This window comes from Bufo bufo, chromosome 2 (genome assembly GCF_905171765.1).
Source record: "Bufo bufo chromosome 2, aBufBuf1.1, whole genome shotgun sequence".
NCBI lineage: Eukaryota > Metazoa > Chordata > Amphibia > Anura > Bufonidae > Bufo > Bufo bufo.
Window position 1 is genome coordinate 243,101,617 of NC_053390.1, and position 25,533 is coordinate 243,127,149.

General features: G+C 44.6%; 1 protein-coding gene across 16 annotated transcripts in view; it reads left to right on the forward strand.

The window, feature by feature from the left end:
* Positions 1–25,533, forward strand: part of FBRSL1 (fibrosin like 1) — a 617,089-nt gene that overhangs the window by 94,125 nt on the left and 497,431 nt on the right. For 13 of the 16 annotated variants that reach the window (XM_040416276.1, XM_040416282.1, XM_040416281.1 and 10 more), the window contains exon 2: positions 7,243–8,235. In XM_040416276.1, coding sequence (XP_040272210.1) covers positions 7,948–8,235 — 288 coding nt within the window. In that variant the 5' untranslated portion in view covers positions 7,243–7,947. Of the gene's footprint in view, positions 1–6,839; positions 7,102–7,128; positions 8,236–25,533 lie in introns of those variants that run through there. The other 3 variants (XM_040416278.1, XM_040416279.1, XM_040416277.1) reach the window with 3 other exon arrangements.

Below are 25,533 nucleotides of genomic sequence, written 5' to 3' on the forward strand. Positions count from 1 at the left end.
TTGACCATTCCTCTAGTTTTCCTAAATCCTTTCCATTTGGTGTATCCCTCCAGGAACATCAACCCTGTTACAAATCTTTGTGTCATCAGCAAAAACACACACCTTACCATCGAGGCCTTCTGCAATATATATTAAACAATATGGGTCCCAGAACAGATCCCTGAGGTACCCCACTGGTAACAAGACCATGCTCTGAATATACTCCATTGACTACAACCCTCTTTTGTCTGTCCCTCAGCCACTGCCTAATCCATTCAACAATATGGGAGTCTACGTACAGCCTTATTCTACATAATTAAAAAACTAATCTTTATTTTATGATAGAATAACCTTTGGATGGTAATATATTTTCCTCAAAAAGCATTTTATATATAAAAAAAATCAGATTTAAATAAAAAAAAATCGTGATTTAAATAAAAAAAATCAGATTTTTTTTTTTTTTTTAAATCATTGATTTTAATCCACCCTTGCAGGGTATGTCAGTGTGAAATCCTGTCCTGAGACCTCTGCTCCCCTGACAGGATCGCACAGCATAAAGGCTCATGCACACGAACATATTTTCTTTCCGCTTCCATTTTTTTTGCGGACCGTATGCGGAACCATTTACTTCAATGGGGCTGTAGAAAATAGAGAAGTTACTCTGTGCATTCCGTTTCCATTTGTCCGCATGGCCATTCCTCAAAAAAGTAGTGCATGTCCTATTATTGTCCACAAATCACAGTCCGAGGCCCCATTCAAGTCAATAAGTCCACAAAAAATATGGAACGCACACGGAACACATCCATATGTCATCTGTATTTTGCGGATCCATACTGTAGAAATACTATGCCCAGCCCATATTGCTCCTGTGTTTGGTAAATAATAAGTTACTGTTTCCATATACGATCCGCAAAAAATTGATTAAATACGGAAACCATACGGATATGTTTTGTTCAATAACGGAACGGAAGAGGACTTAAATCAGAGAAAAAAAAAACCTCACATACGGAACAACGGATCCGTGAAAAACAGACCGCAAAACAACGGTCGTGTACATGAGCCCTTATACTGATTTATAATGCTGTGTAACCCCTGGAGTTCTGGAATCTTTGGTTTTACACTAACAGTATTACATCAGTGTAAAGGCTCATGCACATTAATGTATTTTTTTTTCTGCATACCATTCGCACTCATTCACTTCAATGGGGCTGCAAGAGATGCGGGGGCATCTGTATGTCCATTCCATGACCCCCGCAAAAATATAGAACATGTCCTATTCTTGTCCTCGTTACAAACAAGGATTGTACTGTTCTATTATGGGCCGGACGCAATTTGCGGACTGCAAAACAGGCAACGGCCGTGTGCATGAGCCCTAATACAATAGATTTCAGAACTCTTAGGCCCCTTTCACACGGGCGTCGTGGGTGAGGGCCGGATGCGTTCAGGGTGCATTGTGGGAAACCCACGCGAGTAGGCACGCAATTGCAGTCAGTTTTGTCTGCGATTGCGTTCCGACGTTCATTTTTTTCTGCGCGAGTGCAATGCGTTTTGCGCGCGCATGAGAAAAAACTGAATGTGGTACGCAGACCCGAACCCGGACTTCTTCACTGAAGTTTGGGTTCGGTGTTCTGTAGATTTTATTATTTTCCATTATAACATGGTTATAATGGGAAATAATATCATTCTTTAATACAGAATGCAAAGTGAATGTCACTTGACGGTTAAAAAAAATAATAAAAACCTCATCCACTTGATCGTGCAGCCGGGATCCTCTTCTTTGTTCTTCTTTCAGGATCTGCAAAAAGAGCTTCGCTGACGTCATCGCGCTCACCATGTGGTGAGCGCGGTGACGTCAGCCCAGGTCCTGCTGAGTGAAGATAGAAGATTTATATCTTCATTCAGCAGGACCTACGCTGATGTCACTGCGCTCACCACGTGGTGAGCGCGATTACGTAATCAAAGGTCCTTTTGCAGGTCCTGAAAGAAGAAGAAAGTAGACAGTGACGGCTGTGTGATCAAGTGGATGAGGTGAGTTAATTTTTTAACCCCTCAACTGACATTTTAGTAAGCATTCTGCATTAAGAATGCTATTATTTTCCCTTATAACCATGTTATAAGGGAAAATAATAAAATCTACAGAACACCTAACCCAAACCTGAACTTCAGTGAAGAGGTTCGGGTCTGGGTACCACACTCAGTTTTTTCTCACGCGCGTGCAAAATGCATTGCACTTGCGCAGAAAAAACTGAACGTCGGAACACAATCGCAGTCAAAACTGACTGCAATTGTGTGCCTACGCGCGCGGTTTTCCCGCAATGCATACACGACGCATCCGGAACGCCTGTGTGAAAGAGGCCTAAGGACAAGAATAGGACATGCTATATTTTTTTTGCGGGGCCACTTAACGGAGTGCTGTCCGCATCTTTTGCGGCCCCGTTGACGTGAATGGGTCTGCACCCGAGCCGCAAAAAATGCTGCTCGGATGCGGACCACAACAACGGTCGTGTGCATGAGGCCTTATCCTCAAGGTTAGGTCATGAGTATCTGATCGGCATGGTCTGACACCCGAGACCCCCGCCAATCAGCTGTTTGAGAAGGCAGTAGCACTGTGGCCTTCTTACAGCTTTTCCTAGGCCCAGTGAAGAGACGTTCATTGATTATGTGGCCTAGGCGCAGCTCAGCCCCATTGAAGTGAATGCGGCTGAGCTGGCATACCAAGCACAGCCGCAATACAATATACGGTGCTGTGCTTGGTAGGGATCGACCGATATTGATTTTTTTTTTTAGAGCCGATACCGGAAATATGTGAACTTTCAGGCAGATAGCCGATAATTTATACCGATATTTTATATTTCATAATATATATTATATTAGTTGGTAGTCACTGAGGTGGTGGAAATTTGCATTTGGCACTAGTATATTATAAATGAAAATTATAATTTAATAAAGCCCTTAGTTAATAGTCAATTTATAATTTACATTTATAAGATACTAGTGCCAAATGCCAATTTCCACACCATCCCCCCTCCTAACTGACTTTATTAACCCCTATCAGACCTCAGATCAGCCCTTTATTAACCCCTTTCAGACCTCAGATCAGACCATTATTAACCCCCATCAGACTTCAGATGAATAAAATAAAAATCTCCTCACCACTCCTGCGCTGTGGCTCCTCTTCATCTCCGGGTCCGGAGTCTCGCTCCCTTGTGTTTTTCGGCCCGCACTGCACTGTCACCTGACAGCGTGCAGCGTCAGGTCATAGTGCGCGCACTACATTCTGACACTGTATGGGGTCAGGACAGCGCAGCGCGGGCCCATCAAAGAAGACCAGGGAGGGTGAGTATCGGAAGCGCTTGCTGCGCTTCTTCCCCGCTCCCGGCACCCGATGCATACTAGTGCGCGCTTCTATAATACTCATTATCGGTATATCGGCAAGGTTAGATATCGATACCGATAATGTACAAAATCCTGAATATCGGCCGATAATACCAGTACTTCCGATAATCGGTCGATCCCTAGTGCTTGGTAAGCTGCGGCGCTCACAGGTTGATCGCCGGAAGTCCCAGGTGTTGGTCCCCCAACGATCAGATACTGATGACCTATCCGGAGGATGGCTCATCAGTTACAAAATCCTGGAAAACCCTTTTAAGGGAACACTTACCAAGACTAAAAATAAACTTAATTTTCTCAATTATGCCATTGCTATAAGTAGCAACATAGGTCAGTGGTTTGGTAGGATAAATGTCTTTAATTACTTATTATTAATGCGCCATTCATTCTATGGCGCTGTACATATGATAAGGGGTATACATATATAATACAGACAATTGCACTAAGCATGAACAAGACAAGTTACAGACTGGTATAGGGCTTACAATCTACAAGGTATGGAGGAAGGACACAGTAGGTGCAGGTGAAGCTGGTTATGGCGGTATAGAGGCAGCAGGGTCACTGGTTGTAGGCTTGTCTGAAGAGCTGGGTTTTCAGGTTTCTTTTGAAGGATTCAACTGTAGGTGAGAGTCTGATATGTTGGGGTAGCGAGTTCCAGAGTGTGGGGGATGCACGGGAGAAATCATGGAGGCGATTGTGGAAAGAGGTGATAAGAGAGAGTACGTGTGGGGATGTATCGGGAGGGGACAGTTTGTGGACGGCTTTATACGTATTTATTAGAATTTTGAACTGAATTCGCTAGGCAATGGGGAGCGAGTGAAGGGATTGACAGGGAGGAGAGGTGGATTAGTCGGGCAGCAGAGTTGAGGATAGATTGGAGGGGTTGAGAGTGCTAGATGGAGGGCTACAGAGGAGCATGTTGTAGTAGTCGTCGAGGCGGAAGATGATGAGGGCATGTACAAGCATTTTTGCAGACTCATGGTTGAGGAATGCGCGGATGCAGGAGATTTTTTTGAGTTGGAGACGGCAGGTGGTGGAAAGGGCTTGGATTTGTGGTCTGAAGGAGAGGGCAGAATCCAAGGTCACTCCAAGGCAGCGGACTTGGTTGACTGGGGAGAGTGTGCAGACCTTGATCGTGATAGATACGTCTGTTGGAGGGTTGAGCAAGATGGAGGAAAGATTGTAAATTCAGTTTTATCCATGTTAAGTTTAGGAAAGCAAGAGGAGAAATAGGAGGATATGAAAGATAGGCATTGTGGGATTCTGGAAAGTAAGGTGGTGATGTCTGGACTAGGGCTGAAACGATTACTCGATTAAATCGATGCAAAAAATATTCGTTTGTGTCATGTGACCACTGAGTGGGAGTGAAGCGCTTGCTATTACTTACTGCTCCGTGGTCACCCGCCGGCCCGCACTGTATCCTGACACATTGTCAGTACATAATGCACGTAAGCGCGCACTATGACCCAACGCTGTGTGACATCAGGACGACACTGCAGTGCGTGGAAAAGATGGAGGAGCTGTGGAGCGGCGCCCCTACAGGAAAGGTAAGTACTGGCGCTGGGGACATTGCTATGAGGGGGAGATGGTGGCACTTGGGGGGGGGGGGGCGAGATGGCGGCACTGGGGGACAGCTGGTGAAACTGGGGAGGAAGCTGACTGATGAGTTTTTATAAAGAAAAACGTTCTTTTACATACTTTTTTGTTATTAGAGTACTTGATTAATCGTTGGATTAATCTATAGAATACTCGATTACAAAAATAGTCGATAGCTGCAGCTCTAGTCTGGATCAGAAAGGTAGATTTGTGAGTTGTCAGCATAAAAGTGATACTGAAAGCCATGGGACTCTATGAGCTGTCCCAGGCCAGGGTGTAGATAGAGAAGAGCAGGGGTGCTAGGACAGGGCCTTGTGGGACACCAACAGAAAAGGAATGGCCCAATACAAAATATGCATTCCAGTCCCCAACTCCCTTCCCCAGCCGCCTACCATGTTATATGTATAATATTGGTAACTTAGGCCTTATGCATGTGACCGTATTTATTTTCTATGGGTCTGCAAAAAAAAATAAAAAATGGATAGGACTTGGATATCATCTGCACGCTGTCTGCATCTGTGTGGCCGGGCTGCAAATTATAGAACATGTCCTATTCTTGTCCATTTTGCGGACAAGAATAGGCATATTTTCAGTGGGGCCTGTGAAAAGTGTGGGATGCACATGGACTGCATCCATATTTTGCAGACCACAAAATGGATAGGGTGGTGTGAATGTACCCTTAAGTGGTAGAGAGGACTTTTGGCCCCCTCTGTGCATCTATCTACCTGTAGCTGCTGGCTATTTCATGAGAAATACTTTAGTCTTTATTATAAGGGTACAGTCATTTTGGGATTGTGATGGGCACCTTCAATACCGTGCGTCCATTAACAATGCAGACAGACTAAATGTTGCGGTCAAATTCTATTAGAGTCCGCTGCAGCCCGTACAGCGACACGGAGCTCGGCCGCGTCACAACCACAACATGTCCATGCTGTGTGGTTGTACCTTTAAAGGGGTTGTCCAGGTTCAGAGCTGAACCCGGACATACCCCTATTTTCACCCAGACAGCCCCCCTGAGGCTAGCATCGGAGCATCTCATGCTCCGAACCTGGACAACCCCTTTAAGGGTATGGTCACACATTTAGGTTTTTTGATGCAGTTTTGAAGCCAAAACCAGGTGTGGATTCAGATAGTTAATATATAATCTGTCCTTCATACTTTCTCTGCTTTTATGATCCACACATGATTTTCGCTTCAAAAACTGCATAAAAAAAACACAAACTTCTGAAGTGGAACATCATGGGAGCGGACAGTACCTAATGAAGACCCCCCCCCCCCCCTCCCAGTCCATATGGACTTCATACACGGGACCACCATATAATGCACGTACAGGCTTCCACAACTTGCTTGTTCAGGAATGATCCTATGGGGCAAGAGGTTGGTCTATGGTGGTGGTGAAGATTAGGGATGAGTGAACTTGTGTTTTCAAGTTCGGCGTTATCTAAGAATTCTGTTATGGATTCCGCTACCACAGACCATAATTTATGGTCCGTGGTGGCGGAAGCCATACCGGAATTCTTACATAACCTGACTCATCCCTAGTGAAGATATAGGTCTTACAGGAAAACTCTTAGTTGCCCAAAGCAACCAATCAGAGTTCACTTTCCTTAGTGTTAATGAAAGGTGTGCACTGATTGGTTTCTATGGGCAACTAAGACAGTGTTCCTGTTAGCCAGTTTTGATAAATGAGGCCCACTGCATGGTCACAGGAGAGGGGCCAGAGCCAACTGCCCCTCTATGATGGTGTATGTCACCCATGGTGCTTTTTTATAGCTTGTATTGGTTTACTTTATACATGCTGCACTTTTAAGCATTTCATTTCGATTTGATTTGAAATTCTCCCTTTTTGTAGAAGGATGGCTGTGATTAGTCAGGAAGTAGGTGGACGAGCGATGGCTAGCCCTGTATAATGAGCGTGTCGTAATGGTGTGCGCGTGACAAGAGTATCGCGATTGTTGGTTGTCGCCCTATGACAGTAGTGATCCCGCCTCTGCTAACCTGTGGCTGGTGCCGGGGTCAGCCCGCTCTGTCTGTGCCACCGGACTCGCCATCTGCGCCGAACGGGTTAACCCCCTCCGCCAGATCTAAACTCTAATAAAGTGGCTGACTTCCTCTGGTAATTACAGGCTGCCGGAAGTACGTCACTTATCTGCTTTGGGCTTTTTTTTCTGCTGCACTGTACAATTCAGTGAGGAGAACATTTCCTCCCCCTCCTCCTGTCTCTTTAAGAGCTCCGATCGCTGATCTAACATCTCCCTTGTTTGTCTCTGCTTTTAGGATTGGAGAATCGGTGACCCGGAGGAGCCGGGGAGGCCAGGGGGTTCCGTCCAGCATCCTATCCGGACCGATAATGGAGGGGATTTAAAGAGAGAAGAGAATGGCACAAGCGGCACTGAAGAGGCTCGGCAGTCAGTGCCTGTGATTAGGATCTTGGGCTTCCTGCTTTCACTGTGTGCATCTGCTGAGATCCGTACACCCGGCCGGAGAAAGGAGAGGAATCCGGGTTCTATCGGTGGAGGGGGTGTCCTTACTTCCCTCCTTCTCTCCCTCCTTCACAGCAGCACCACAACATGAGGGATCTGTGACCCCCTCCTTCTCCTCCTTCACCAGGATGCTGCTGCCTTTAAAGGTTCTTGGGCAGTGTCTCAGCCATGCAAATGGGAAATAATGTGGCATTTTAATGGCAGGGAAAAGTTGCAATACAAGTGGTTGCTGAGCAGAATTGCATTTGTGTGCAGGAAATATTAATAAGTAAACAGTAGCCTGTATTGCTGGGAGGCATCTGTGGGAAAGTGTACAATTCCTTACCGGATTATTCTCTATTTATACATGGATATTACAGTAAATATTTCCTTCATGTAAGTAGCCATTGCCTACCGTTTTCAGTATCGGTTGTGCTTAGTAATTGGATTTGTGGATTCAAGGTCACTCGTTGAAATTTCCCTGTGGATTTATAATTAGCTTATTTGTTATCGAAAGGAGATGGATGTCAAAATAAAGCAGCAGAGCAGGAGATCCAGGTCTCAGAGGGACAGGGTGAGGAGAAGAGACCCATCTGTCAGGGATCCCCGAAACCAGAGCCCCTCCTCTGGCTCCGAAGCTGAGAGGGGCCTGGGAAAGGAGAATTCAAATCAGAATGGTAAAAATCCAGCTGCTTCGGCCAGAAATGCCAGACCGCCCAGACGTAAACGGAGAGAATCCAGTTCTCAGGAGGAGGATATAATTGATGGTTTTGCGATTGCCAGCTTCAATACCCTAGAAGCCTTAGAGGTAAGATCGGGTCATGTCCCCTTATTTATTCTTGATGCGCTGTTTATCTGTGCTTCATATCTTGCATTAATCCTCATGAACCTTTGGCAAATGCATCAGTTCTTTGTCCCGTGTATCGGCAGTGTATTACATTGTGCCCATGACAGTGTCTTATGCTGTCACTGGGAGATGGGCACTGCTTTTATGTGGACTAAGACACTTTCTGCTGCTTCGCTTGATGGTAAATGATGTCATTTTGTCACCTGGTTGGTAATTAGAGGTTTCTCTGTTGTTGTGGGAGTGTATGTATTCATTGCCTTTACCAGTAGGTAGGTAAAACTGGCACTGTCACCCGCTGTCGCGTATAATAGTTTGTTGTCTGACCAGTGTGGAATAACAGATATGAAGGCATTTTGAGACAATTGATTATTATTAACAATGACCAGAATATGTGTGCAATTCTGAACCTGCTAAATACATAATCCTGACGACAAACTTGCTTTAAAGCTCCTTTTAGTGCTTTGAATATTGGAGCAAAATGTTCAATTGACAATTGAGAGTTTAACCTAATGCTTTATTTGTTATAAACCTGCAGTCAGAAGTACGGTCAGGTCGTCTGTATACTATAAGTACTTAAATAGGACCTGTCATATGTCACTCCTGACAGGTCTGTTTTAGTAAATAATTGTATTCCTTATTAAAGGGGAGGCTTTTTGCCAGAACTCCCTAAGTGGCTGGGCCTGCAGACCGCTGCTGGGTTAAGGCTCCTTCAGTCTCCCGCCACTACCTGCCTTCAGTTCTCAGAATGTCATCTTGTTTGATGTGGGTCCTGTAGCCGCTGCAGCCAATGACTGACCACAATGTAGATGTGTCCCTCATTCTTCACGACACTCGGTCATGTGACACAACACCGCTACTGCGGTAGCAGCCATGTGACCCTCGTCTAACAGGAAGCTGACATGCGGAGCCCGTATAGAGAGACGGGCGGCGTAGGACAGAAGGATCCAAAACCTGGCCGCGGAGAGCAGGTATGTATACTTCCCTCTGCAGTTCCAGACGTGTGTTAGTCTGGAAGAAAGGCGTTCACCATTTTTTTTAAATGTATATTTTATGTATGTGTTACTAGTCTGTCGAATGCAGCTTTTTAGAGAACCTGAATGATTGATTGTGGATTACTGAGATTGTTGATAAAGATGACTGTAAAGTCCCATGGTGTATGTGGCTTCCTGTACAAAATATTGTGTTTGTGGTTGTTCTGGCGTCCATTCTGCTTGTGTTTTGTGCTTTTCTCAGTAGTCGGTACATTTGTGTATATGTAAAAGTGGTGGTATCATTTATTAGTTATTGTCAGGATGTGCTGCTTGAAAGTGGCAGTATATGACAGTGATGTCAGTGCTGTAGGATTAATGTATCCCAATCCAGGAGCAATTTGACATGTTTTGATGGCATCAATAAAACCTGTTATAGACCACATCCTAAAAGTCCCTGTAGGGATACTCTCCCATCTGATATCAGGCAACAGGAGATGCAACTGCACGCTGCGTGGAAGAGTTGCTGAGGCAACCGTACAGCGCCCGGCAAGTACCGTGCCCAGGTCCTGTTCTAATTAATTGGATCCATGCACCATATTCACTGAGCAGACACGCACATTAATGACCAGTTTGGATCCACCTGTACTGGATGTGGGGCCTGTGCTGCACAGCGCACACCTGACTGCGCAGTACTTTCAGGCAAGTCACCATTTCTTAAGTAAACAGCATTTGCTAAGTAAACAGCGCTTGTCTCTACACGGTAGAGGGGAATGCGGATTTTCATTAAAGCCTTTTCTTCTCGTAGGGGGGGGAACCCTCCAGATTTCTTTCTCACATAATTCTTCCATTTCCTCCAGCTCTTCTCCCTAATATACACAATATGGGTTGCTATACTTTTTTTTTAGTTTTTGGTCTAAGAGCTCTTTTAACAATAGCTTCCATTTATTATTTGGTCTAATCCTGATTAGAGCATTAATTGCATAGGTGCAAAGTTCTTGTTTGCTCGCTCCACAAAACAGGTGAGAAATGATCTTGTGTTAACCATACTTTTATAGCTGCTCTGAGCAAGCATTTAAAGGAATTCACACAGTCAGACATGGAATTAAGAGGTGTAAGCCTTTTAATACATTAGGCTCACTTCTTACCAGCTACCATCCAATTTCATTGGTGCAAGAAAAGTAGAATGTAAAAGAGCAGGCTCTCAAGGCATACATGGCTGATAAATCGCATATACAGAAAAATATAATGTATACAGGTTAAACAGTAGTGCAAACAAATCAAAGATGCCGTCCAGTCCAAAAAGTGTACTCCTATTATGAGAAACAGCATCTGTTGTGTCTCCACGCAGTCCTGAGGTGGGTAGATATAAAGCTAATACAATATAGATAATTTCTAGTAGAATTCATATAACAGTTGATACCAGTCTGATCATTAGTTGGAGTATAATAGTAGAGTACATTGTTTTTAACTTGTATTTCTTTTTATTTATTCTGTTTACTATTATTCAGTTAATGTGATCTCTTTTCTACTCCTGCCTTGAGAGCCTTCTCAGCAGTGCACTTGGCCTCTTCACTCAAACCTAAAGAAAGGATAGATGTATTAAAGAGGTTATCCTATGACTAATGTAACAAAATGAAAATCAGAGATCATATAGAACATGACAATCTCTAACAAAGCTAGAACCAACCCTGTACCTCACATGGATCCAGAGATCTCCTCATTCATTGCTCTGCTAGATATATATCAAGGGGAGTGTCTTTTCAGCTGGAGCTTAGGTGGATGTGCCCATGTTCTCCCTATGACAACTCATACAGATAAGTTTTATTGAATGCAAAATTTTTAACTACATGCATTTTCAAAAGTATTCATATCCCGGTGCTGGTTTAAAAATGGTAGAATATTCCTTAACACTGTGCTGTATCACTATCCTTTAATTTAAAGAGACAGGGGGCACACCAAATACTTAAAGGAGTGCAAAGGGTGGTAAAACTACATATGACAAATAATCTAACCCAAAGGGAGAGTCAAAAGAACCACCCCATAAATGATCATCCGACCATTAAAGGATATAAAAATATATATAAAGTTTATTGGACACAACAACACACACGCATTAAAAAATTGTATACAACAGAACAAAGTGCGGTATGCAATAAAATATATGTAACCGACACACACAGGTCCACTGAATTATCACATATAAGTGTATGCGTTATCAACCAGCATATAAAGCAATACAATGAATCACATATAGCAAATGTAAGGTAAGATGAGACTACTAGAATTGAAGATACAGACAGACCGACATAGGGTCAAATATCAAGAGCCAAACCTACATAGCCAGCTGGTGCAGTGGACCTGGAAACATAACAAGCGCCCAACGCGTATCGCCGGAGCAATCCGGCTTCCTCAGGGGTGTATCACTATCCTTTGTCATGCAGAATATTTTTTTGGATCACACACAGGACCTCCCTACATGACCTAGAACAAAGACCCGACAGAAATGAAAAAAAAAAAAAAGTTAGAAAGAATGTGTCCTGTATTACAAAATTGTCATAGATGTTCAGCTAACTTCTGCCGTTTAGTGTATTTTCCCCCTGCTGAGAGCACATATCCGTGTACTACCCACATCCATGTGGCCGTTCTGCAAATTAATTATAGAACATGTCCTATTCTTGTCTATTTGTGAATAGCCATTTCTACTGATGGAAGTGAGAAAATTGCAGAATACACACTGCCAATATCCGTATTATGTGGACCCACAGTTTGCAGACTGTAAAGTAGAGACAGTTGTGTGCATGAGGCTTTAGGCTACTTTCACACTAGCGTTCAGGGTTCCTCTTGTGAGCTTCGTTTGAAGGCTCTCACAAGCGGCCCCGAACGCATCCGTCCAGCCCCAATGCATTCTGAGTGGATGCGGATCCGCTCAGAATGCCTCAGTCTGGCACCGCTTGGCCTCCGTTCTGCTCAGCAGGCGGACACCTGAACGCAGCTTGCAGCGTTCGGGTGTCCGCCGGGCCGTGCGGAGCCAAACTGATCCGTCCAGACTTACAATGTAAGTCAATGGGGACGGATCAGTTTGAAGTTGACACAATATGGTGCAATTTTCAAACGGATCCGTCCCCCATTGACTTTCAATGCAAAGTCTGGACGGATCCGTCTGACTAACTTTCACACTTAGATTATTTTGTGAAATATAATGCAGACGGATCCGTTCTGAACGGATTCCATCGTTTGCATTATAGGAGCGGATCCGTCTGTGCAGACACCAGACGGATCCGCTCCGAACGCAAGTGTGAAAGTAGCCTAAGACAGATTGTGTTGCTGAAAAATCTGCCATTTGTGGTGTGTATCGGCAAGGATACTGTGAAACTGTGCATCACATAAACTAAAGCTGCTGGAAGTAAGGGGTTTTGGCAAGGCTTGGCATTCTTAATGTACTCCTTAAAGTGCTTGAACAGCCAGCCTTATGTCTCTTACCCATTTTAGCGTTTCCGCTCGGCCTTCTATTTTTATTTTTAATTGCAGACTTGAGAAAACATCTAGTTGGGCGCTGTCACCTCTCAGTTTTGTCTCTGTTTCAAGTAGTTCTCCTTTTGTTTTCCACTCACTTTTCCCGTAGTCAATTTTAGGAGAGCATCGGCTCTCTTTCTCGCACTAATTAAAATGTCCTTTGTTATTTTTGTAACTTTTGTAAAGTGGGATTGTGGAAACACAAAGGCATCTCAAAGACAGGAGCGTATTATCCTCTACTAAGTCTCTTGTTCTGGCACAGAAAAAGCGTCAGTAGTAAGCTGCCATAATAACTTGTGCTGTGCGATCGCCAGTTTCTCTTTCTAGTGCGATATCTTTCCACCACCTTCATCACCATTGCTGTTTTTTTTAATCAGTCCATGGTGTTATCCTGCTCATAGCGAGCACATAGAATCGTGTCGCCACAAATAGTAAATGATTGTTTCACTTTTAGCAGAAGGACCTGGCTTGCACGGGTATATTTCATCTATTTCATTTATTTTTATGTGTGTTGTTAAAAGATATCGACAGTATCCACTATAACAGTGAAATCTACAGTACCTTGCCCCTTTAACAGTGACCTCCACAGCGGCCTCCCCCTTTAACAGTGACCTCCACAGTACCCCATCTCATTAACATTGATTTCCACAATAATCCGCTGCCTTAACAGTGACTTCCACAGCATCCCACCCCCTTAACAGTGACCTCCACAGCGACCACCCCTTTATTGGTGACCTCCACAGTACCCCATCTCATTAACATTGATTTCCACAATAATCCGCTGCCTTAACAGTGACTTCCACAGCATCCCACCCCCTTAACAGTGACCTCCACAGCGACCACCCCTTTATTAGTGACCTCCACAATACCCCATCTCCTTAACAGTGGCCTTTACAGAAATCTGCCCCTTAACACTGACCTCCATAGCAGATCGTCCCCTTAAGGGCTGTTTCACACGAGCGAGTCCATTGCGGGAATCATGCTCCGTGTGTGTGTGATCCTCTGCTCTGGACTTGCAGGAGTGCACGGCATTATCATAATTTATAATGTTATGTGCCTCTGCTTGACCTTATTTCTACAGAATCATACTGACCGCTTTATGTCACTATGATTCTGTGGAAAAAAGGCCATGCAGAGGCACATAACATTATAAATCATGATAATGCCGTGCGCTCCTGCAAGTCCAGAGCGGAGGATCACACACATACACGGAGCGTGATTCCCGCAATGGACTCGCTCGTGTGAAACAGCCCTAACTGTGACCTCCACAGCAGCCTGTTCCTAGGGTGGCCAGAGGTCCGGTTTTAGGGCAGACAGTCCGGCTTCAGACTCCCTGTCCTCTGTCCGGTGCAGGGCCTGGATGGACACAGGGATGTCCTTTTGAACAGCTTACTCTGACAGCAGCACTGTGCTGTCTGAGCCTGAGCTGCAGGGAGAAAGTCACCCTCCCTCCCACCCCTGCAGTTGACAGAAGTTGATTTTTACCTTCATTTTTTTCAATCCCTGTCGGCTGAGGAGTGTGAGGGGGCGTGGCTTAACCAGACCCGGGGGAGGGGTTTTTAAGTCTGTCTTTTGAGGTTGGCCTGAATGGCCACCCTACCTGCCCTCTTAATTGTGACCCCCTACAGCACTCCGCTCCCTTAACAGTGTCATCCACAGTGCCCTGCCCCTTTAAAACTGACCTACAGCAGTGAAGAAAAATGACTGGGTTGTTATGGAAACCTAGTGTAAAACTGTGTGTGTGTGTGTGTGTGTGGAGACTAAGGGCCTGCGAGCTTGTATTGGCTGATAATGGTCATGTGACCAGGCTTCTATTGGCTTTTTGGGAATATCTCAGGAACGGTATGTGCTAGAGAGCTTAGACCTGCTCTAAAACCTTCCTGGATACTTGATGTACTTGTGTGCCACATTTCGTGATTGTAAATGTGACAGTGCGGATTCCTTTAGCGGACATACTGTCACGGCCTTTTGTGTGCACCGTGACACGGTTGCCGTGCATGCTGTTGCCAGCAGCAACGTTTTGTGGTTGCAGCATGTAGGTGCTTCCTTTCTCCTGGGGCCTTTCCTGTCTGGTGCTGGAGGGGTTAATTATCTAGCTGGTGGGGATTTAGGTGTGTCCAGGGTGTGGCCATGAGGTTTATATTGCCTGTGGCCTGTTGGCTGGGTTCAGTGTTCCTCCAGCCTTGCCGTGTGCTGGAGCTGTGCTCCTGCCAGGCCTCTACTATCTGCCCAGTGCTTGAGGGCCACCTTGTGGAATATCAAGGTCTATGATGTCTCCCCTATGTTCCCGTTGTTCACCTTCCCTTCACTACCCTTGCATATGTTTGGTGTTTATGTATGGGTGGTTGTTATCTTGTCTAGTGGTTGTTACATGTCTGGTCTGTTGGTGTCTGTCCAGCATGTTTGCTAGACATGTTCCCTGTGTGGTGTGCCTCCGAAAGGGGTGTCAGGGTTCCCGGTAGGGGGAACTACAAGTCTGTATGCTGCTCTGCCTGGGGCCTCCTTGCGTCCTTTTTGCATGGGGGTTTCCAGGCAGTAACTGGTGTGCTGGATACCTGGGTGTGGTTGTTTGTACTGTGTCCTGTATGGTGTGTGGGCACCCGTACTCATGCTTTTGTTCCAGTCTGTGTTTCTGCGGCAGGTAAGTGTGTTGTATAGTGGGTGTGCTTACCTGCCAATCCAGTTAGTATATAGAGTCTCCTCTTTTTCCTTGTAGCTAGGCTGGTGGAGACTCCTGTTCATCCGTGTCTGGAATGAATAGGTCGTCTCTGCCCTTTCTTTATTTGAGGAATTATCAGGGCGACTCTGGGTCCTAGGTTTCCTGGGTATGAGCCGCCCTACCATCCAGGTCCGCTCATACGGTGAGGATTAGGGATGCAATAGGAGGTGACCAGCTTCCTTATCCCAGCCTCTGGTCATTTTGCTTTCCCAAATTCCCTACATTGTACATGACACATACAACACATACTCAGCTTTTATATATTAGATCCAGAATATTGGGCTTGAATGTCTGGAATACAGAAAGCGATATTACCAGGGTGTGTCTCTCTTTTTCTCTTTCTCCTCTCCTCTCTTTCTTTTCTTTTCTTTTCTTTACTCCCCTCTCTTCTCCCCATCGTCAGGAATGCTCCTTAAACGAGTACATTTTATGAAATTATGCCACATTATTGAAGATACTTCAGCAGTTCAATGGCTGTTCTGCATGTTCTTGTATTGTATATTGGCTGTAATGATGGAAATCTATGCTTATTAGGGATGAGCGAATTGATTTGTCTCATCAGAAAGGGTTCTTCAGTCTCTCAGTTGAAGAAGCTAACACTTGATTGACAGCGCCAGACATCTCCCCCAGCCCTGACAATCCCACGCCTATGCCACTGCTCAGAATAGCCCAATGCAGAGGCTCTGCTTCTGGTACCAAAGCAACAACTGTGCATGCAACTCTACATATCCAGGTAGTGGCACATAAACAGTCGCTACTCATTGCAACAGCGCAGGCACTAATGTTGTCAGTGCTGGGTGAGATGTCTGGCCTGTCAATCGAGTGGCAGCGGGAAGCTTCTTCAGCGGGGACAGTCCCTCGATTCACTCATCCTAAACCAGGACAAAAACAGTGCGGGGCATAAAACACTGCAAAGGCGTCAAGATAGATTGTAACAGTATGAATATACTTGTGTGGGGTAAGGGGGATTAGTGGGCCCTTTTTTGTTTTTTCTCTAGGCTTGGAAAACCTCTTAAACATGGCTAAGGATACTTTCACACTAGCAGTTTTTTTTTCCGGTATTGAGTTCCATCACATGAGCTAAATACCGGGAAAAAACTGATCAGTTTTAGGCCTCATGCACGCAACCGTTTTTTCGGGTCCAGATCCGAGCCGTAGTTTTTGCGGCTCTGGTGCGGACCCATTCACTTCAAAAGGGCCGCAAAAGATGCTCCATGTGCTGTCCGCATTCTTTGCTCCGTTCCGTGTCCCCGCAAAAAAAAATATAGCATGTCCTATTCTTGTCCGTTTTGCGGACATGAATAGGCATTTCTACAATGGGCCGCCCGTTCTACACGGGCGGCTTCTGTTTTTTGCGGATCCGCGGTTTGCGGACCGCAAAAAACAGAACGGTCGTGTGCATGTAGCCTTATCCTAATGCATTCTGAATGGAGAGCATTCCATTCAGGATGTCTTCAGTTCAGTCCGTCTTATGTTTTTTTGACGGAGAAAATACTGCAGCATGCTGCAGTTTTATCTGCGGCCAAAAGTACTGAACACTTGCCGGAATGCCGAATTACATTGAAGTGTATAAATGCCGGATCTGGCATTAAGTGTTCCGGCAAAACTGATCCGGCATGCGCAGACCTTTAAAAATGCAAAAAAATAAATACTGGATCCGTTTTTCCGGATGACACCGGAGAGACTAATTCGGTGTTGCAATGCATTTGTCAGACAGATCCACATCCTGATCCGTCTGCCGGATGCCATCAGTTTGCGTTCGGATCCAGCAGGCCGTTCCGGCGACGGAACTGCCTGATGGAATGCTCTGCTGCAAGTGTGAAAGTACTCTTACCGTGCCCTCTTCTCAGAACTGGAATGAGTGCTGTCAAATACAAAATAAATAGTAAACTCCCCAAAAAGTGCATGGCTTAATAAATCCCCCCCTGTGTTTTTTTTAATAATCCATTTTATTTAAGTGCTCCATGGCTTTCCGCACGGAAACTGCCTCCCATTATTTTCAAAGGGAGTCTGTGCTGTGGTTTTCTGCAAGTGAATGGGGCTCAGCATTCCTGTACCGTTCATGCACACGTCACCGCTGAGTGCTAAATCCATTAAATGGCCAGCAGTGGTGACATGCTTTCTACATGAACGTCCTATATGTAGGTCCGATGTAGAGTGGAGGTAAGTGGCTACAGTGCTCATCTGTTGTTTCTCCTGTAAGCGGTTTGAATGCGTTGACAACTAGGTCTTACCAATAGGTTCCTACGTGGGACATTTAGCCCTGTTTGCACAGTGTGTAGTAATGCTGTGCTGGGTAAACAGATAAGAAAGCTGAAGGAACCTCGCTGACACTGTATTACTGGTAGGAAATACCCTTAGCAGCTACTTGTGTTGCTTTGGGTTTGCGTCTGTTACCTGGAAAGATGATGTTAGAGGGAGAAGTATAATGTCAGTGATGCATAGAGTACGAGAACAGGACACTCATTTCAGCAGCCCTATATGACGAATCCAAAATGACACATTTATTAGCGACCACATCTGAGACCTGATAAGCCATAGCAGCAAACGCCATATCCTTTCTATTCAGATAAAAATCCTAATCTCTTCTAACAAAAGTCTGGTGAGTCAACATGATCCCCCATCAGATAAACTCGTGTGTATTGCTGGTGTTGAATGAGGTTGACCATGAAGAGCAGAGCATCAGATTTCCCAGATACATTCATTGTCACATATAAGCTTAGAAAAGGAGATTAATTCCTTACACCTACAGATTGCAGGTAATTTACAATTCTTCCTCCTTCAGTGTTTTTCTTCTCTCTCTGAGGCCGTATACCTTCACCTAATGAGAACGGTTCTTTTTATCTGTGGCAAGATCTGGATAACCTGAGGCCAGCCACAGATGAGAAGTTAACAGTTTGGGGCTTTGTCATCGGTTTGATGCTGGCTTGTGTTGTGTGGTGACAAGAGTGCTAGAAACTTGTATGGCTTCCTAGCGATGTGACATCTGAGCATACCATGATTAATGTTTTCCTGCATGTGGCAGTGGAAGTACATTTACAATGCAAAGTGTATGGGGATTGAATTATTATTTAGAAATTCTATAAATCTTTCAGAATTGCTTTAGCGCTCATAACTTTAAGGCTTTTTCTGATAAATGTTAATAGATGAACAATTGCTGTTTTTCCCCCTATGCTGGTGTGTGTATGTGTTGGAGGGGTGTGTGGGCTGTGGTGGAAAACCCCGTTATAGTTCTCAATATTGTATACTAGAAATTTAATATAGTCTTGATTTTGAAACCACATATTTAATTGTATTTGGTTAAAGATCTTGCAGTATTAAAGGGGTTGTGTCCCTTCAGCAAATGGCATTTATCACGTACAGAAAGTGAATACAAGGCAATTACTAATGTATTGTGATTGTCCATATTGTCTCCTTTTCTTTTATTCGCTGCTTGTATCCAATATTTATGTCCACCCTGTAATCCAGCAGTGATGGCCATAAAGCATTGGTCTGTGCACACTCCCACGGTCCTGAACACCAGAGAGGCCAGTACTTTTTCCTGTAGTCTGCAAGCATGACCACTGCTAGATTACTTGGTGGTCGTAACCCCTGGATATGAGCAGTGTATAACGTGATGGAAAAATGAATGCAGCCAGCAAAGGAGGCAATATGGACAATCACAATGCATTAGTAAGTGCTTTGTATTAACTTTCTCTACATGATAAATGCCATTTGCTAAAGTGAGACAACCCCTTTAACTCCGATTTCACTAACTGGGTAAATAAAATATGTTTTCAACTAAATGACCCCTTTAAAGCTATATGCAGCTCCATACAGCTCCAACACTTCGCTAAGGCTATGTTCACATCTTCGCATCCTCTGTTGAAGATTCTGTAAAAAATAAAGAAAAAGATGCAAAAATAATAGCACAGCATGCCATCTGTAGCTCGGGTCGCAGGGCAAGGCAGAGATCAAACTACCAATTTCTCATTGTAATATGTTGTAGTCCAAAGCTTCAAGCACAGGACAACTGTAGTGAAGTATGCAGCATATCACCACTCAAGACTTGCAAGTTTTTACCCCTGTATTTGACTTCCCAGTATTGTAGGTGTGGCGGTCCGGTAAGCTGAAATGTAAGGAGTTGTTTGGTATGATGAGAGTCTTAGGGAGCAGAAGATAAGAAAAATGCTTTCCCTTCTCGGCAAGCAAGCAGAACAGCTCCAGCATTAGGTCAAGTGTGCGATGAGAAACAATGCGGCATCAGATGTCAAATAACAAGCATGTGATTTGATAAAAAAAAAAAATCTGTTTGCACTTTGGGTTGACCTACTGGTACTGTACTTTTTTGTCAGTGTGAGCCTTTAATGCAGAATGAGGCATTTGTACCGGATCTTGTCATTGCAGGAGCGATTAACCTGTGCAGGTGTCATGTGTCTAACTCGTCCCAGAGGCTTGTTAAATAACCTGTGGCAAATGGCCTGCAAACAATGTAACACAGCAACCCGTCAGATAATAATGCAATCGCCTTAGTGTAAACTAACCTAAGCAATTATGTATCTGGTTGCTGCAGGTTACTTCAATCCACCACGTTATCATTTGTTTTTGACATTCTCAGTCTACACTACCGAGCTATTAGTGCAGAAAGTGTATTTTATATAGTGATTTTGTATATTTATTTGACAATTTTTCTATTTCTTTAGCATTGGAGTGCCTATGCTAGCACCCGAGCTCCCCTGCTTTCTGTGGCCAACCTCTCCTTGGCTGGTTAGATTGCGCCCTCATTGCACCAAAGGCCTAATTTGCATATTAAGTAAAGTGTCATAACTAAGGAACTGAGCCTCAGATCAACTAAACAAAACCAGCATTTTAATCAGGAGAACCACAGCTGTGTCTATGCAAACAGCTTGATAGGGAGCAGTTTATGAGCATTGTAAGAAGTGTAAGCACTGTAACAGTGATGTACATGTATAAGCAGCATTGTCTGGATATGAATGACATCCATGGTGCGTGGATCTTTTTAAATTTAGTGAGTTTCTGGCACCAGATTTTCGTTAGAATTCCGTTTGTCCATGCGCCCAAAAAATTGTGCACAAAAAACCCCCACTGTCTAGTGTAAGTTTACCCCACCTATATAAGTTGGCATAGTTTCACTCCCAAAATCTGCCAGTTTTCATTTATAAAGCTTATGTTCATTACACAGGTTTGTGTGATAAGGGACTATGCACGGTCTGCATCCGACAAACCGTTGTGGTTATCATGTCATATGTAGTGCTCCCTTACGTTGCTTTGCGATGACCACTTTAAATGTTGCATCCTGACGACATATGTCTAAGTAGATGAAATGTAAAGAAATCTCATACACGTGCTATCCATGTGGTGAGGATTTTTCATTCACAGAATGTTTATGCTGATCTACATAAATAATTGAAAAATCAGCACAGGCTAAAGACCTATAAAGTGTGAGACCTATGTCCACCAGTCACGAAGACCTATGTCCACCAGTCCTTAGAGTGGGTGTTGGCAAAATCCTGCAGTCCTGCTGTTGTGAAACTGCAATTCCCAGCATGCACACTTACATGGCTGTTCTCCAAACTCCCATAGAGGTGAATGGAGCATGATGGGAGTTGTAGTTTCACAACAGCTGTAGTGCCAGCCTTTGCTGACCTCCCTCAGAGTATTCAGTAATATATAGGCAGCACTACTCCACTGATGATCCTTATTTGATCCACTTCATTATTAGCTTGGGAGGGTCGTTTTGAGCTAAAACCTTGCATTGGGTATCATCATATAAAGCAGGGGTCAACAACCTCCCGCACTCCAGCTGTGGTGAAAGTACAACTCCCAACATGCTCCATTCACTTCTATAGGAGTTCTGACAAAGGGGGGGGGGGGAAACCTCATTCAAACAGGTTAGGCTACTTTCACACTGGCGTTTTGACTTTCCAGTTGTGAGATCCGTTCAGGGCTCTCACAAGCGGTCCAAAACGGATCAGTTTTGCCCTTAATGCATTCTGAATGGAAAAGGATCCGCTCAGAATACATCAGTTTGCCTCCATTCTTTGGTGTCCGTCTGATGAAATTGAGCCAAACAGATCCGTCCTGACACACAATGTAAGTCAATAGGGACGGATCCGTTTTCACTGACACAATATGGCACAATAGAAAACTGATCTGTCCCCCATTGACTTTCAACGGTATTCAAGACGGATCCGTCTCGGCTATGTTAAAGATAATACAAACGGATCCGTTCTGAACGGATGCAGACGGTTGTATTATCTGAACGGATCCATCTGTGCATATCCATGACGGATCCGCACCAAACGCAAGTGTGAAAGACACAAAAACATATGTGGCATGGGAAAAAAACAAGCTGTACTTACCTGAATAAAATCACCTAAGTAATACAGAAAAGGCAAGTTGTTACTTAAAAATGTCAGAATTGCTAGAAACTGTAAATCACTATTCATGTTGGACAGGAGTTTCTTCAGGATTCTGTACAATTACATTGAAAATAATATGCGGCCTCCCCTCACCTGATGTCCATAGGACCAGCTTAGCATGGGTAGAACCTGGTGCACAGGCAGAGAGCAGCGTGGTGCCTGTACTGCAGGTTATGGTGCTGAGGGTCATTCCTAGGCAGCCAATTTGCCCTGACTGGCTCTACTTGCCCCCCAATACGATACGCAGATTGACTGTTCTCTATGGCCGGTCACGTTTTTTTAACCATTGTCATGTGCTTGTTGGTTGGCTGGGTTTTCCAGCCAATCAGATTAACTGCAGATTAGCACTGTCTTGATGTCTTGGGCATTTTAACTTGGAAAGACCAATCTTTATTAATAATTTTGTAACCTGAGGAACCACAATAAGTGTATTCCAGCCCTAGACAGAGAGCCGGTCCATTTATTACCAATGTTGCAGAACTGACATGTAATAGCATCTACTAGAGTCTGTTATATAGCATCAGGCATGACCTACCGAGTGCCCCAATACTTGTGGGTTCCTGATGGGTGCACAGCCTCCTTTAGCCAGGTTATATAAGTCCCTTGGGATTCACTCCAGTCACGCTGTTCTTATCTAAAACCCAAAAAACCTGCATTGTAAGCACCTGCGCGCTCCAGCAATTAACAGCACTTGGTTAAGATGAAGAAATTGTTGCTACGCAAAAGCGAGTGTAACATTAGCTTCCCGCTAAGATCCTTCACTGCCTAAGACCGGCCCACGAAGCACTTACTGCATGGACTACTTAACAAGGCTTTCACACCTATTATTAACTCTGCCTTTACCCTACAGTCAGTGTGAGAGATTTATTTTTTCTTTGCCGAACTAGAAAATTGTGGTGACAAATTGTTCAGAATTTGTCCTCTGAATTTTTTTTTTCTTGACATTTCAGTGACATTAATATTGCCTGTCACAGCCTGGGACTAATGACGACACTAGAGACTTTCTTTGTACAAGTCCCAGTCATAACATCCTGCTAGTTTTAAATCACTTTGTGTCGTGAGCAGCTGAAGAAACTGTGGACTGTGTGCGCGGTGTGAAAATGTTCTCGTCAGTGTGCCAGTTCTGCAGATGGAAACACATGCAGGGCTCTCCTGTAAATGTTCACTAATAGGTTCACACAGGTCCTATGCCAGATGAATGGGGCCATTTAACAAACCAATAAAAAACACTGTTCTCTCTCTCTCTCTTTTTTTTTTTTTTCTTCTGGAAACTGAATAATTGTACTTGGTATTAATACAAAGTGATGGTTTATTACTCCTTTATCATTAAAAACAGGATTTGCAGGGGTAGGTCATCAATTGACACCCAGCACCCCCCGTGGATCAGCTGTTTAAAGAGGCTGCTGCACTCACCAGAGCTATAATGAGTGCTGCAGTCTCCTCTCTGCTTATCAAGCACAGGGTGGCCCGTTGTATAGCGGTTGTGCTTGATATTACAGCTCAGCCCCATTCACTTGAAGGGACTGTGCTGCACCTTGGCCACATGACTGCCATACGGTGACATCACTGGCATAAGCACACAAGAAGCTCCACAGCCTCTTCGAACAGCTAATCGGCAAAGGTACAGGGACTCTGACCTCTGCTGATCTGATGTTGATGGCTAGTTACCGGGATTCTGATCTCTGCTGATCTGATGTTGATGGCTAGGTACCGGGATTCTGACCTCTGCTGATCTGATGTTGATGGCTAGTTACCGGGATTCTGATCTCTGCTGATCTGATGTTGATGGCTAGGTACCGGGATTCTGACCTCTGCTGATCTGATGTTGATGGCTAGTTACCGGGATTCTGATCTCTGCTGATCTGATGTTGATGGCTAGGTACCGGGATTCTGACCTCTGCTGATCTGATGTTGATGGCTAGGTACCGGGACTCTGACCTCTGCTGATCTGATATTGATGGCTAGGTACCGGGATTCTGACCTCTGCTGATCTGATGTTGATGGCTAGGTACCGGGACTCTGACCTCTGCTGATCTGATGTTGATGGCTAGGTACCGGGACTCTGACCTCTGCTGATCTGATGTTGATGGCTAGGTACCGGGACTCTGACCTCTGCTGATCTGATGTTGATGGCTAGGTACCGGGACTCTGACCTCTGCTGATCTGATATTGATGGCTAGGTACCGGGATTCTGACCTCTGCTGATCTGATGTTGATGGCTAGGTACCGGGACTCTGACCTCTGCTGATCTGATGTTGATGGCTAGGTACCGGGACTCTGACCTCTGCTGATCTGATGTTGATGGCTAGGTACCGGGACTCTGACCTCTGCTGATCTGATGTTGATGGCTAGGTACCGGGACTCTGACCTCTGCTGATCTGATATTGAGGGCTAGGTACCGGGACTCTGACCTCTGCTGATGTGATGTTGATGACCTATACTGAGGATAGGCCATTAATATTAAAATCCTGAATAACCCTTTAACTGCTACAACATGACAATTATTTTCTCACCTATTGATTTGTGGGATTCACCTTCATATCATTTTTGCGTAGATGGGCTCTTTTCAGCTCACGTTCTGCTGATAAGTAGTTCATTGCTCAGGCTAATAATGCTATAATTCTGGTCATGGTTGTGCTGAATAATACTCAAATACTCTGTAGCTGGAATCTTGATTTGTAAGTACATACAGGGCATGGTATCTCCATTCTACATAAGTAAGGCCAATTTTGTCTCACGCTGGCCCTGTACGGTAGGAGGGAGGCTACAATGTCCGCTTGATGTGGGGCGCTACTGTGATAAAAAAAAAAAAACTCCAATTAGATCAGGTTTCCAGATTGTGAATAATATGGTAAATGCAAATAAATAAGTAATTTGGCTCCTTAATTTTTAGATGTGGTAACCAAAAACAGCCATATGAGGCTTCATGCACATGACCGTATGTGTTTTGCTGCCCGCGAACTGCAGATCTACAATATACCAATACCGGTTGTGTGCATGCCTCATTTTTTGGGGCCAAATAGAAGCTAAGCCTAGTTTACAATCCCTTTTGACTTGTGTGATGACATCCAGGACTTCCCTATTAGGCTTCTTTCACACTGGCGTTAGTCTGGCAGGCTGTTCTGGCAGGGAAATAGCCTGCTGGATCCATACTAAGGCTTGCACAAGTCTGGCCTGGCCCCATTCACTATAATGGGGACAGGTGAGAGATGCGGCCACAGCATGGCAAACATGCAAAGAGGCGGCTGGAAAAAGTGGCATGTTTGCCATGCTGCAGCTGTATCTCCCGCCTGTCCCCATTATAGTGAATGGAGCCGAGCCGGGTCGGACTTACAGCAGCACACGTGCAAGTGTTAGTACGGATCCGACAGGCTGTTCGCCTGCCAGACAAACTTGCGCTAGCGTGAAAGTAGCCTTAATGGGTTTGTCTTTGGGTTCAATATGATTGTATTTTAACTCCTGAAGAAGGTGAGCTTTGCCTCATCCCCAAAATGCGTCAATTTAATATATATACACCTTCAGTTTAGAAGTCTGGAATTGTCCTGTGTCGGATGGCTGAGTCTGGTTCCAACTGGTGAGTCTGATCTAATGTGACCCTGAGCGCCTCTATAGCTTTTTGCTTTGCTATTCCTTG